General features: G+C 41.5%; 1 protein-coding gene across 1 annotated transcript; it reads right to left on the bottom strand.

Annotated features, from left to right (window-relative positions):
- Positions 1–9,276: 9,276 nt before the first annotated feature.
- On the bottom strand, positions 9,277–10,230 carry LOC131023056 (uncharacterized). Its single transcript, XM_057952598.1, has one exon. The coding sequence runs from the start codon at positions 10,228–10,230 to the stop codon at positions 9,277–9,279; it is 954 nt and encodes a 317-aa protein (XP_057808581.1).
- Positions 10,231–15,350: the final 5,120 nt, after the last annotated feature.

The following is a 15,350-nucleotide window of genomic DNA, read 5'->3' as shown; positions in this document are numbered from 1 at the left end:
TTGGCATGAGATTTATGTTTATTGAGGTGTTTTGAGATGATTTTTATGTGTATTGAGAGGCTTTGTCATGAGATGTGAATTTTCACTTAGGTTAGTTTGCCTAAAAATTGGGAATTCTTGAGTCTATGGATTAAATGATGAATTGATGATGAGTATGAGCTTATGAGATGACTAATATGATAATTGATGGAGTAGATGGATGATTGAAGTTGATGGTAAAATTTTGATGGGAGTTAGTTTAATGAAAATTAGGTATATGTGTCTCTATGCTTTAAATTTCTAATTGATGGTTTATATATGTGATTAAATAACCTAATTTGATAGATCTAAGATTGGATTAATGATTCATACACAGTTGTGAATTTTCAAAAAGTTTAGTTTAAAAAAAATTAGGGCTTTCACACCTATGTGTTAATTGTTTGAATTGGCTTAGGATAAATGGTATTGAGCATGCTAATAATGTTTATTAATGATTAAATTGATTAATTGTTGCCTATATGAGAATTTACTTGAGTTTAGTTTACATAGGCTTGGGTATTCTTATTCTATGAGGTCAATGTTTGGTTTGAGGATATTTATGTGCTAATTGGATATTATATAAGATTATGTCATACTTGAATTGAGAATTTTCGTTGATATATGGATTTTCCCCGAGTTTAGTTTGCATGTACAAGAGGAGTCTTCCCTAATGTGTTAAGTTATGAGATAGATGTGATCATATATGGCTATTTGAGGATTATTTGAGCATGTATATGTGATAAGAGATGAAACGGAACATTCCTTAAAACTTTTGGTTGAGGACCGAGAGTGATGATGAGAAAGGGGAAGTCGAGTTTGATTTTCTTGAGTCGATTGATCTTGTTCTTGGGTATTATAAGAGCTTAATGTGAAATTTTGAGAACCTTTTTAAAGGTTACTGACCTACTGTTTTCGTAAGGGTGTTGTTACCCAAAAGTCTTGAAACTTTTATGGTTAGTATATACGAGAGTCTTGAATATTCTGGTAAAAGTTTAAGTCATTTGGACTTCGTTAACTATTTCTTTAAAATATAAAACTTCAACTGCGACTTTCTACCCAAAATTTCAAAGGGCAGACACTTGAATCACCCTTTTCAGTAGCTTCCCGTGAAGTTTTACCTTCCAAATTTTTATGGTAAAGAATTTATTGTGTTAGCTAGCTGTCTACCAAATTTCAAGCCATTTCGGCAATGTTTACTATTTTTCAAAAATTAAAACTTTCGGTTGCACAAAACTGCCGGATATGGTAGACTATAGGAGAACAGCCATATGTCTTAAACCACTTGGAGCTTTTCAACCTACTTTTTTTTTTTAAATAAAAATAGACTCAAAGAAATTTCCAATGATATGAGTCTCAAACCCAGGAGAGGTCCGAGGTGAAATGGATTAAATTTTTGGTTTAGGACAGTGCATAATGGTGTTTGAATGTGATAACTTATATATGTGATTCTATGTGTCTTATGTGTCTATGTATGTCTATGTGCTTTATTGTTATTAGTCTAGCCCTACTTGAGTGATAAGTCGAGAGTAGGATTTGTGATTTCTTAGGATATATGTATATACTTAGGAGATTGAGATAGTTGGAGTATATAAAAGATGAGTGATGAGATAGCATTGAGATAGGAATGATATACATAGTAAGGGAGTTCCTAACTAGTTTCATTTATCTTATCTTATGAACCACTCTAATGTTGTGACATCTGAAGATACGAGCAGAGGACTGAAGTAAGATCACCCAAGTACTATGAGAGTAAGCTAAGTTTGCCAGGTGGACATTATTTTGATATACCTATTATACGAGCTTTCTTAAATGATATGATACTTATGATTATGACTTGAGTTAACTTTAAGTTTCAACTAATTGACTTGCCAATTTTTAGGATAATGAGCTTGTATGTTACCCTCTACTAATGAGATAAGACGAATTCGGTTCTGCCACAAGTGGGATTTTGTGCACAGAGGTGACTGTGAACCGTCTATCGGGTCGGCCGGTCACGGTACTTGAGAGGGAGGCCTACTTCTCGGTACCTTTGATGATGAGTAGTGGATGTGGTACATACATGATGAATGTTTAAACTGCGCAGTTACTTTATTATGATGTTATGATTTGCGAAATTGCATGCACATGTTCTTTTCTAACTAAAACCCTTGTGTGTTGCTTAATGTGACAAGTTCAATTTATAGCTCTAAGAGTAGGCTTTTATTTTATTTTTCGGCATATGTCCACTAGGTACTCTATACTCAGCCCTGCATGTATTTCTAAATGTACTGGATAAGCGAGGAGGAGGGAGATCGGTCTGGTGCTGGTGGGGACTTGATTTGGATGTCGTTGTTTCTTTTAACGTATTTCTATTTTCATGCTGTAGCTTTTGAGGTTGGATGTTTATATTTTGAACTCAATCAGGAAATACACTCTCGGCTATATTGTCTTCATACATATAGTATGGTCATGTTTTGCTGCGAGACTCGGTAAATTATAAACCTTTGTAAATATTTAACTATATCTGCTTTGTAAACTCTATCGAGAATCCAAATACTTTTGAACTTATGAAGCCGGTAATATTTGTGTCTTTGAAATAATGTTAATGTTGTTCACCTTTGCATGTGTTGTTGTGATCTTCCGCTTGTTGTTAGATCTAGTTCTTCATTCTTTACTCCATTCTTTTATTTAGTCGTATCGATACCCGGTCCACGCTATCATTGGCTAGACGTCGGGCTGCGATAGAGTGGTATCAGAGCAGGTTGTCTACTCTGAGTCTATTTCTTGATCGAGTCGAAACCCTTGATTTCATCTATTCTTGGATTGAGTCTAGTCTAACTTGAATTCTTAGGCTAGTTTGAAAGTAAGTTTGAGAGTGAGTTTGAAACAAGAACCCCAGCACCTCCATCTCCTCCGGCTTATCGAGGTAAGAGTTTACTGTTGTTCTTTATTTTCTTTAATGATGAGAGTGAGCATGCATTACTAATTAGTTATGTATTGTTCCGATGGACGGATGTGACCAAGATGATGGATCGTGTTCCGAGGTCGGCAGGCGGCGAGTGGTGCCGAGGCGGCGGCGACCGTTGTCCAATCTTTCACAAAACATCCGCAAACTCTTCAAATCATCCCACAAACCTTGGCATCCTGCAGAACAACACAAAAGAACCAAAAGGACATCGAGCAAGTATAAAATAATGCTAATATGCACAGAGCATGCTCGAATGTACACCAAATAACCCACAAATCAAGCTCAAAAATAAGGTAAACAACCCCCCCACACTTAATCCATTGCTTGTCCTCAAGCAACACCCACAACATCAAATGAAAGTTCAGAAGTGATCCTACTCACCAAACAATTCTCAATCCAATCCATGTCTCTCTAGACATCCACATTCTCATGTAATGTTCAAGACTAAGGCTTTAGGATGCAACAACAAGGTGATACAACTCAATCCGATTAGACCCAGTTCTCCGCTAGGAGTGAGTTTCCTAATGCAATTGCCTTGACAATCAAATCCCATTTCATTCTTGAAGATGGTAATTAAGCAAATTAATTCCAAATTCCATCATCTTTCTCTCTCTTTTTTTCTTAGGGTCATGTCATTTTTGTTCTTAACAGATAGGCCATATTTCACGAGATTAACATTTTTGGAGGTGATCCAAAATATTCTCGCGTGGTTTCTCATGCTCATAATGAAACCATCAAAGGAGCAGAGGCCCAGAGCTGTAAAGAACTCAATAACCAACCAAAACTTCAATACAGAGATAAGATATTAGGCATTGGAATGAAAACACTCTCCCTAGCATCTACCGGATAAATCACGTCAAGAATCACTCATCAGGGTGTTGCATCTAAAACATTAAACCCTTCTTCACACAACACAAGAATATATCTACCCAGAAAATACCAGGACAACATCCAAAACCATTCATAATTCCAGAATCACTAGTAAACAGCCATCTACATGTAAGGTGCACTCAAAGACAAGTAAATGATCAAGACAAGGGGACCATATGCCCCATACCGACCAAACATGTAAAACAAGCCACAGATGACATAGCATACATGCATACCACACAAACCACCCCAACAAAATACACCCCCCCCCCACACACAGAAAAATATGCACTGTCCTCAGGGCAAAAAGGAAGAGAGATAGAGAGCATCCCTGAAAGTGCAGCCAAACAAGGCACGGTGCGAGGAAAGGGCGCGGCGACATGAAACCTACATAGTGAGCACACAGAAATCCCGAACCCAAAAAAGCACAAAGAGGAAATAAGAAAGAAAGGAAATACAAAAGCTAAAAATATTTACAAAGAAGGGAAAAAAGTAGCTCACTGGGGCCCGGAGGTGGGCCCTAGGGGTGGAACTGGTCATAGTGCTACAGGGTGAAGGCATCCCACTGTGCTTGGAGTGCCTACAGACTGTCATCATTATCAGCCAGATGCTGATTGTAAGAAGCCATGTGAGCATCATAAGCGGACACCTGGCTCGCAGATGTGTCATGTCCCCGGACAAAGAGTTAACCTGGCCATACATGAGACCCATCTGTGACTGCATCGGGAAAACGTGGCCCTCAAATGTGTCTAGATGACCATAGAAATCATCCATCCAGCCATAGAGCCCAGTCATAGTGTCCTGCATGTGGTCGAAGCGCTGATAGACATCCTGTCGAAACTCGCCAAAAGAAGCATCAAAGTGAGCCTGGAAATGCTCAAAAGGGTTGGCATTGCTGGACTGTGGGGCATAGCTATAAGCAGGAGGCGGCCTAGACGGCCCCGCATGAGTCTGCTCCGCATCATCGTCATCCTCATCACAAAATGCAGGAGCACGGAAAGAAGACGGAGCACCCAGATTGCGCTTCGCGAGAAAGAAGCGCACAACAGCCCGCTGACGGTGAGGAATAATAGTGTTGTCGCTAGCGACAAAAACCTTGAGCTCGGTCCGATCGATAGGTCGTGGGCAGATAGGACGCTGATTATGTGGTACAGCTTCAAAAGTAAAAACCTTGAAGTGAAGGGCCAAGGCAGTGACCACAGAGCTCAAGGAAGGTATAAAGTCATCCCGTATCACCATAAGCTCCATCTGTAGCTAAATATAAGCAGTGGCATTGATCTTCTGCTTGTGCTTGGCGCACCATAGCATATATACCTCAGTTGAGTTGATTTTGTTAGCCTGCTCCTTGCTAAAAATACAGAATGCCAAGAACTTGTGGACAATGCTAACACGCGCGCCTATCGTGCGGCGCGCGAGCAAAATACTTGTGTATGCCACAGACGGATAGTACACGCTCCTATGCCCACAACTGGACTAGTTAGTCTTAGCGGCAAGCTAGGGTCGATCCCACGAGGAGTGAAGAACTACTTTACTCTTCAGGTGCACAAATTGAGTTGTCACGGTCTCAACCTATTTATCTGTACAAGTAAACTTAAACGGAGATCAAATATAAAACGGGGTAAGATTTGAGTTATGTCCTAACTATTGTCAATATTGGTTTCAGTCATAGGCATACTGAAGATCAGTCCATGCTCCGTATAATCTCAAGGCGTGGCCCAAAGACATTGGGGCGTTTCAAGAGATTACACTTCACACTTGGGATGGTTGAGCCCCTTGTAGTCACTTGGTCCAAAGATCACGATTTTTCCTCGGTCACAAGGCTATGTATCACTTCTCCGTAGGTAGTAGTCATACACGTTATCCACTAAGTATGACCCTGAACAACCTTCTCTCCTTAGGTCCACGGTTTCGCACCGTCAGAAGCATCATGGGCTATTCATTTTCGGAACTGCGTCCAACCAATCATTTGATACGCCTACGGATGCGTAATGCTTCCCTCGATCAATAACCATGGCTTTATGTCTCTTCACAGTTGATGGGTAGTCGCTAGAGAAGCCCAAGATCGAGGGAGGACAGTGTATCCCATCAATCCTTTCCTCGCCTTCCGGATCTACAACACCTTTTGTTGATGCTGCTTAGCTACTCGGTCGTGGGCATATTGGTTGTCACGCCCAAATATGCCTGGCCTTTGCTTGACGTGGACAGCCTTTTACCGAACAGAGATCACCCGCTAGGCCCCTACTATCCACGATTCGGTACAGATCCATCCAGAACTACTAGACTCAACCGAAAGCACAAATGCCTCTCGAACAATTACATATTGACAATAATCATTTCCTTTCCTCAAATCTCACCAAGAGAATTACTCACACATAATGAAAAACATAAATACGAAATAGAATAAACACATGAATGAAACGAAATATGAAATTCTTGATATAAAAATGCCTAAGGCAACAACCTTGTCTTTGTTCGTCACAACGAAATTGAAAGACGAAAGAAACTAAATTGTTTGATGCGAAAAATGTAAAAGAACTTAAAGTAAATTGTTTTCTTGGTGAACTAATAAAAGTCTAAGTCTAGAAGAACACTAAAACTATTTTTTAAGTGCTTCTAAGTTGTGTCAAGAGTTCCAAGAGTTGTAAAACTGCCCTCTGCCAGCCACACATGCTGGACTTTAAATAGCAGTTCGGTAGCAGTCAAACCCTAGCCAAAAGACCATATCTGGCAGTTGATCCTTGATTGATACGATTGATAATAGATCTACAGCTGATTTGGGGTTGATTTCACATTATTCTAGATCCTTCCATTGCTAGAATTCGCCAAAATCTTCCGGCCAATCTCTTCCACACGTCTTTCCATATATAGCTTCAGTTGCTGACTGCTGCTGACGGGCATGATCGTACCAACTGATTGATGCCTAATTGTTCTTAATTTGGGGGTCTGATTGTGCTAAATTTGTGTTAAATATTCTAGAATTTGGTGCGTTTATGAGTTTGTTGATGCTTTGTAGGAGCTTTTTATAAAATAGGAGGAAGAATGATAAGTTGGAGTTTTTGGATCAAAAATTACGTATTTGGGCTCAAAGTGGTGCGCAGCGCTGACACGGCCGCAGCGCTGACCAAGATCGCAGCGCTGACCAAGACCGCAGCGCTGACCAGGACCGCAGCGCTGTCACTTCTGCAGAGCTGACCTTATGTAGAGCTGACCTTCTGCAGAGCTGACCATGTGCAGAGCTAACCAGATCCAGAGCTGACTATCTCCAGAGCTGCTTACTTCGACAGAGCTGACCAAACTCGACAGAGCTGACTTTCACTCGCCAGAATTAGCAAGGCCGAAAGAGCTGGCATTCGTTCGTGCAGAGCTCAATTTCCAGAGCTACCTACGCCAGCAGTGTTCCAGAGCTGGCAATCATTCGCCAAGGCTGCCGAGATTTGCCGAGCACTTTATCCCTTGCACTGTCCTGCACGCGCACGCTGCCTTGATGTTTGTCTTTTAGGCCCAGTTTTGCAAGGCCTCTTTGATTGTCGCTAGGGTTGATGAAAGGTAGCCTATAAGAAGGGTAGAACGTTCATGATCAGACTAACTCTTCTGCCTCCGGTACTTAGTAAATCTTCAATCTTCAACCTTTGGACCAAGACTAGCTTTGACCTCAGGCATCAAATACTTAGTGTTTTTCTTGCTTTCATAGTTCTTAGTTTCGAATTCTGTTCTTACTTAGCTTTCATCATTCTTTCAATTTACGTTCTAGTTAGTGCTTCGTTTCGAGTTGTAATCAAGTGACAAATTTGCTTCTCACGATTTCGGTATTTATTAATTACGTTGATTTATTTGTTTCTACTTAAATTATGCTTTGCTTTCAATTATGCAATTTAGTTTTTGCCAATTTAGATTAGAAGCCTTTAATTAAAGTTATTTAAATTCTTAGCATAGTAGCATTTAATTTCTAGTAATCTTTACTTTATGCTTTCAATTCTGCCTAGGGTTTAGTAGTTTATTTCCGCATGCGTACTTATGTTTTGTTCTTTACTGCCTAGTTATTTAAGAAGTTTAGTTTTAAGTTCAGTTTTCATTTACAAGTGTTAGTTTAATTTTACTGCTTTCAAACGACAACCTTTACTGCTTTCTTTACTGCTTTCGTGTGATACAATTAGAAGCCCTGTAAGATCTTCCTTGAGAGATGACTTTAGGTCAACTTACCATTGCTAGAGTGTCCTTGTTCTATTGCAAGTCAATCTAGAGGTGTTTTAGGTTGAGTCACCAACTGCTTTCTTTCGGTTGGCCTCATACTAGGTGGTACACTTTGGAGGTTCCCGCGTCTCGAATGATTCTGAGGGGTACTTCGCCGAGCTCTCTTCCTGGTAATCTCGTCCATGCATCTTTCCATATATAGCTCATCAGTGCTGACTGCGACTGCTGTTATGGCCTTGCCAACTGCTTCCTTCGGTTGGCCCCACACCAGGTGGTACACTTCGGAGGTTCCCGCGCCTCGAATGGTTTTGAGGGGTACTTCGCCGAGTTCTCTCCCTGGGAGTTCCAATCTGGCAGCTTGGATAGTTTTATTTTGGTAATGCCCATTCTGATCATATTTCATGCATATGCCCTTTTCCGAGCTTTCTCTTCCTGAATACATGTTTTCTCTCCTAAACGACTCAAACAAACAAAAAGAATGATAAAAATAGGATCAAATGGCCCAAAAGTCGAAGAAGCATCAAATGCAAGTTTCGGCTCCAAAATAAGGCCACTAGGAATGCTTTGCGCAGTCCAGGATTCATAGTCTGTCAGCTCATGCCATGCAGCGGCAGTGTCAAAGTCCGATGGTTTGGGCGAGAGCTTTTTATGGTGAACCCCAAAATAATCCTTCATCACCCGATAAGTGACCACAACTGGTAACCCTCAAAGTCGGCAATGGAGCTCCTTCATGTCAGCAGTGAAAACCATGGTGCACAGGAACTCGAGTATCAAGGGCTCGAGGCCAAGGTGGGACATGGTGGCGTACTTCAAAAGACCCAAATTTGTAAAGTAACCCTCAATAGTCTTGAAAATTTTTAAGGTACGGAGAAGTTGCCAAGAAAGGTACCGGGGCTGTGATACCTCATTTGTAGATAGCTTCATGTAACGGGAACCTTCTCGGTCCTCAAAAATAACAAAGGGCGCACCATAGAATGCCCTCTTATCCTTCCATGTGGAAGGAGCTCTGGGAGAAGCAGTGGGGCGCGGAGCGGTGTCCTCTTCAGTATCGAAAGTAGTAACAATGAGACGGCGGTGAGTGCGGCGAGATATAGCCGGAACAAAGAAGATGGACTGCTGAAAGCAGCGGTGGCAGTGGAGGCGGCGGTGGTCGAAGTGGGCGTTGGTCGCGGTAGAAACGTCAGTGGCTGAGTAGGCGGCTCACCCACTCACTATTGGCAATGTGGTAAATGATCCCCTCCGCCAATAGCTTAAGAATTTCTCTTCAACACCTTCATCAACGTCATTTCTGGCCCAGGAGTGAGCTCGGAGGAAATGATCACGGGCTTCTCATTGCTATCTTCCAAGTACACATACTTGAGGTTTTTGGGGAGCTTCTTGTGCTCCAATTTCGGCTTCTTACTCTTCGTGGCATCTTCAGGCACCACGGGCTCATCAATGGGGAGTTTGTCCTTTCGTTCTCTCTCTCTTTCCTCGGCTTCCCGAGCAAACTCCTCCATGTCCGCCGATTCTGCAAAAACCTCAACCATCTTTTGCTCTTGCACAAAAACCATCTCGGCGAAGCCATCAATAGCATCTATGTAAGAACATTCATTAGTAAAAGTAGATGATGGCATAACACGACTATGATGCACGGAAAAGGACACGGGCTCTCCTAACACGGTCATTTTGATTGTTCTATTTTTAACATCAATCAACATGTTAGTAGTGGTCATTAATGGTCTTCCTAGTAATAAAGTATGTTCTTTGTCATTCTCATGCACTTCTCCTATCTCTAGCACAACAAAGTCCATAAGCACAATCAATCCATCCACTCTAACAAGAATATCCTCAACCACCCCACGAGGATACCTCACCGATCTATCTGCCAATTGCAAGCACATTCGAGTGGGTTTCAAATTGCCTAACTCTAGTTGTTTAAAAATAGAATACGACATCAAGTTTATCTCGACCCCCAAATCAAGCATCCCCGATGCTTCCTTACCATTCCTCAAAGCAATATTGGTGACAAAACTACATGGATCACGTTGTTTGGGTGACAAAGGTTGTTGCATGATGGAGTTTGCAACCTCGGACACAAGAATCTTCTCGTTGTCCACGAACTTTCTCTTCTTGGAGGTCAACTCCTTAAAGAACTTTACGTAGGCTTGGACGTTTCTAATCACGTCCAACAGAGGCAAGTTGACATTCAACTTTGCCAACATGTTGTAGAAATCGGTGAATTGTTGGTCTTACTTCTCATTTATCAACTGACTCGGGTAAGGAATCGGCGGTCTATAGGGCTTGGCGGCCTTGTGAAGCTTCACCTCGGGCTCTTCTTTCTTCTCTTCTACTCTTGGTGAGGGAAACTCCTTCTCAATCTCCTCCACGCAAGTTTTCTTAGGAAGCTCCACCTTGTTATCCACCACCCTTTCACTACGTAGGACTGTAACAAATTGAGCTTGGTGGGGCTGCAATCCCTAGCCATGAAGCTTTCCTGGCTGTTGCTGCTGCTGAATCTGGTTCAAGGTATCAGAAAGTTGCCCAACAGTTGTCTCAAGGCGCTTGATAGTAGCGGGCTGAGACTCCATGTTCTACTTGGTCATCTCCATGTTTTGCTTGGTCATCTCCATGAAGGATTGCATTATATCCTCAAGAGATAACTTTTAAGGTGGAACTTGCTTCTGAAACTGCTGGGGAGCATTCTGGTACTGCTGAGGCTGCTAAAAATTCCCTTGTTGCATGGGAAATTGCTGGAACTGCTGCTGATATTGCTGAGGAAAGTACTACGGCTGAAGTGGATAGAACTGTTGTTGGTTATGATAACCCATCTGCGGTGGAGGTCAGCGAAACTGGTTGCCTTGATTGGATCCTGACCCTTGGCCAGGGGCTTGATTCCTCCATCCCGAGTTCTGCTAACTCCTCCAACCAGAGTTTGAACTCTGTTGGCCTTGATTGTACATAGGTGTCGCAGCCCGCCGCCTAGCCATTGATAGCGTAGACCGGGTATCGATACGACTAAATGAAAGAAGGAAACAAGGGTTGGAAAACTAATCTCATCTTTGTGCGGAAGCGTAAACAACTCGTAATAACTTTAACATTCTTCTAGATTATAAACATCGGTATTTCTATAAAAGTCGAGCATCGGAGTTTTGTGTTAATATAAACAAAAGGTCGTAATTCAAATATGTACAAGGATTCTAATATATACAGAGTTACACAACAAAAGGTGATCGAACTATATGTATGGAGACATATAGCCGAGAGTATATTTCTTAACTAAGCCAAGAATCAACTTCAAAACATCATGCTGCCATAGAGGCGGAAAGGCATCAAAATGTGATCACTCGAAACAACGATCCCCCGCCAACACCATGCCATCCTCCGACCATGCTTAACCTGCACATTTAGAAATATATGCAGGGCGTGAGTACATAATACTCAGTGGGCAGGCGCCGAAAGACAAGAAAAGTGCTCTTAGAGCTATATGTTTGAAGCTTGCCATAACATCAGCAATACACAGAAATTAAGTTAACGTCAAAGAGGCTGTGTATGCAGTTTTCATAATCAATCATCATAAAGAAGTGTCCGCAGACAAAATAATCAACATGCATGTACCGCATCTACAACTTATCATCATCAAGGTACTGAGAAGTAGGCCTCCTTCTCAAGCACCGTGACCGGCCGACCCGAAGATGGCTCACAGTCACCTCTGTGTACACAACCCCGCTTGTGGCAGGATCCGAATTCGTCTCATCAGTAGAGGGTAACACACAAGTTCATCATCAAAAATATTGGCAAGTCAAACAGTTCATAAACATCATTTTAACTCAACATTTGATAAGTTCATAACATCAATAAATCATTTCAGAAAACTCGGTATAATTTCATACTCAACATACTGCCCACCTGTAGTGCTCGGCTTACTATAGGTGGTACTCTGGAAGATCTTCACTTACGTCTTTGACTGGTCTCTGTAGTTGTAACGTCGGAGTAGTGCATGTGACAAGTGAGGAATTAGTTAGAAACTTCCTCACAAAAAGCTTAACCTTAATCTTATAATGACACTCATCATAATCATTCTCAGCTTATCTCCGTCTAATCACTCGACTCTATGATAATATACTCTAATCTTATTCTCGACTTATCGCTTAAAAGGCTAGATTAAGAGCAATTAAGCACATAAGCATTCATAAACACTTAAGCATACAACTCACTTATAAACACATCACAAGTAAGCAAACACAAGTTTGACTCAGAGACCAGAGCAAGAGAATGCTCGGTGGTCGGAGTGGAAAAACTTAGCAGAGCGGAGCGGAGTAGCTCGGCAGAACAGCGGAGAAAATACGCGCCAGGGCAGAGGAATCAACTTACCAAGGCAGCGAAATCATGAACTCTCTGGCATAGTAGCAGAGAAATGCCAGAGGAATGGCGAACTCTCTGTCGCCAGAGGAATCAAACGTCAGAGAAATCAAACGTCAGAGGAATCGATCGTCAGAGGAATCGAACTCAGAGGAATCGATCTCAGAGGAATCAAACTCAGAGGAATCGAACTCAGAGGAATCGAACTCAGAGGAATCAAACTCAGAGGAATCGAACTCACTGGAATCAAACTCAGAGGAATCGAACTCACTGGAATCAAACTCAGAGGAATCGAACTCACTGGCAGGGCAGCGGGGAAATGATTTCTCTGGCATGCCAGCGGGGAAACGATTTCTCTGGCATGCCGACGGGAAAACGATTTCTCGGGCATACCCGGGGAATGACTTCTCGGTTCCGAGTAGAGCAAGACTCAAGACAGAACGGTGCAGTCAAGAGCAACTCGAAAACTTATCAACTTTTTCATTCTCAAAAAAATCACCTAACACTCAAAAACATAAAAAAAAAACACATCATGCAGCATCATGACTCACTCACTAACTCTACAACTCTAAAATCATCAAAAACACGTACTCTTTTCATACGTTCATACTCAACATCAAAACATCATTCAAGACATCACTCTACCGATTTTTCCCAAAATCTTATCTCAACTAATTTTTGTAAAAACTCATATCTCAAGACTCGGTTTTGTAAAATACACGTTAATCACTTCAAAACATCACATAACACCCAAAACAACACATATAACACATTTCTCGTCTCCATTTAAGAAAAGGAGATTTTTACAGGGTACGAACCCAAGTTTTTCGAAAATGAAGAAGAAATGAGAAGGGGAAGTTTCTCATGCTTAAAACATCTTATTACTCACACATATCACCACATACTTCTCACAGCAAGTCTAGACTCAAAGGATCAGAACACTTACTCAAAGAGTTTCAAGAAAAAGGGCGTCTTTATCGATTTCTTTCAGGTTATAACTCAACAAATCTTCTTGAAACAAGCGTGGAAAGTGTTTAAGGGTAGATTTAGCGGAGTATTGTATCTCAGTTATGACTGGTGAAGCTTCGAGCTTAGTCTCCAATGGAGGAGAGAGAGAAGAAGTTGAAGGGCTGAAAATGATGAGAAATGACGGAGAGAGAGAGAGAGACGCTTCGGTTTTATCAAGATTCTTATTCCATAAGATAAGTAGCATTTAATGCTCAATAGTATTTTGTCTCCCCCTAATCAACAAGTCTAATCCGCTTATTTCCACATGTGAGAAAGGGATTAAAATATTGGTGGTGGGTATAGGAGTATGCGACGGTAATTCAAATCATTTGTGCTAATTTCAAAAATTATACAGACTCAAATAAATAAGTGCGCACGTATTATATAAATCACATAATCGTCAAATAAATAACTCACAAAGTTATCACATTAAAAACAGATCATCACTCGACATCACTCTAATCGTTAGTCTAGATTAATCCTCTCTATAGAAATTCTCAATCACTACCTCGATTCTATCTCTCGCACTTCGTCTCCACTCGAAAACAAATAACATCTCCATCTTAGCTCTAACATCATTCTCAATTCTCTTAACATCTCTATTTCACTCATATTACCATCCATCGATAACTTCCTCTCGACTTTAGTATGTTAGTCCTTAACTCTCGGTAGTATTTCGATACTATTGTAAGGTAACTAAATACGGGGTGTTACATCCTACCCCCTTTAAGAAAAATTTCGTCCCGAAATTTGTGTTACTCACCTTCGGGAAAAAAACTCGGGGTATTTCTCTTTCATCTTTTCCTCCAGTTCCCATGTCGCTTCTTCTTAGTCGTGATGCCTCCATTGTACTTTCACCAAGGAAATTGCTTTGCTTCGTAGTTGTTGAACCTTCTTGTCCAGAATGGCTTCGGGTCTCTCTTCATAGCTCAAGTCTGGTTCAAGAGATACTTCTTCTTGGTGAATGACATGTCTGGGATCAAACACATACTTCATCAATTGCGAAACATGGAAAACATCGTGGACATTCGCGATACTCGGCGGTAACGCAAGTCTATAGGCTACAGGGCCTACTTTCTCTAGTATATCATACGGTCCAATATACCTTGGTTTCAGTTTTCCTTTGACTCTAAAACGGTGCACTCCTCGAGATGGGGAAACTTTGAGAAAAACTTTATCACCTACATCGAAATGAATCTCCGTTCTCCTGGTATCCGCATAAGACTTCTGACAGTCTTGCGCTTCTTTAATCCTCTGCCGAATCTGTCGGACAATGGTGATCATCTCATCTATGGCCTCGGGACCCAGTATCTTCCTTTCTCCCACTTCATCCCAATACAACGGGGATCTGCACTTTCTTCCATAAAGGGCCTCGTATGGAGCCATGTTGATAGTTTATTGGAAGCTGTTGTTGTATGCAAACTCAATTAGGGGCAAAACTTGCTCCCATTGGACTCCTCGGTCCAACACAACAGTTCGAAGCATATCCTCTAAGATTTGTATGGTTCTCTCGGACTGTCCATCCGTTTGCAGATGAAACGCCGTACTAAAATTCAATTTAGTACCCAACTCTTTCTGCATGCTCATCCAGAATCTCGATGTGAACTTCGAATCTCTATCCGACGTGATCGTCATCGGTACTCCATGCAATCGTACTATCTCGCGAATATAGATCTGAGCTAACTTGTCAGATCCATAAGTAATCGGAATTGGTATGAAGTGTGCACTCTTCGTCAATCTATCAATGATCACCCAAATGGTTGTATTCCCTCTTCTCGACTTCGGCAATCCAGTCACAAAATCCATCGCAATATGGTCCCATTTCCACTCAGGAATCTCTAGTGGATGCAACTTGCCATAGGGTCGTTGGTGAAGTGCTTTCACCTGTTGACATGCTAAACATTTCTCAACAAAGGATGCAATCTCTCGCTTCATCCCCTCCCACCAAAACTTTGTTTTCAAGTCTTGGTACATT

The sequence above is a fragment of the Salvia miltiorrhiza genome, chromosome 4 (genome assembly GCF_028751815.1).
Source record: "Salvia miltiorrhiza cultivar Shanhuang (shh) chromosome 4, IMPLAD_Smil_shh, whole genome shotgun sequence".
In the NCBI taxonomy this organism is placed as follows: Eukaryota; Viridiplantae; Streptophyta; class Magnoliopsida; order Lamiales; family Lamiaceae; genus Salvia; species Salvia miltiorrhiza.
The sequence above is the reverse complement of the archived record's forward strand: the minus strand, read 5'-3'. Positions and strand labels throughout refer to the sequence as shown.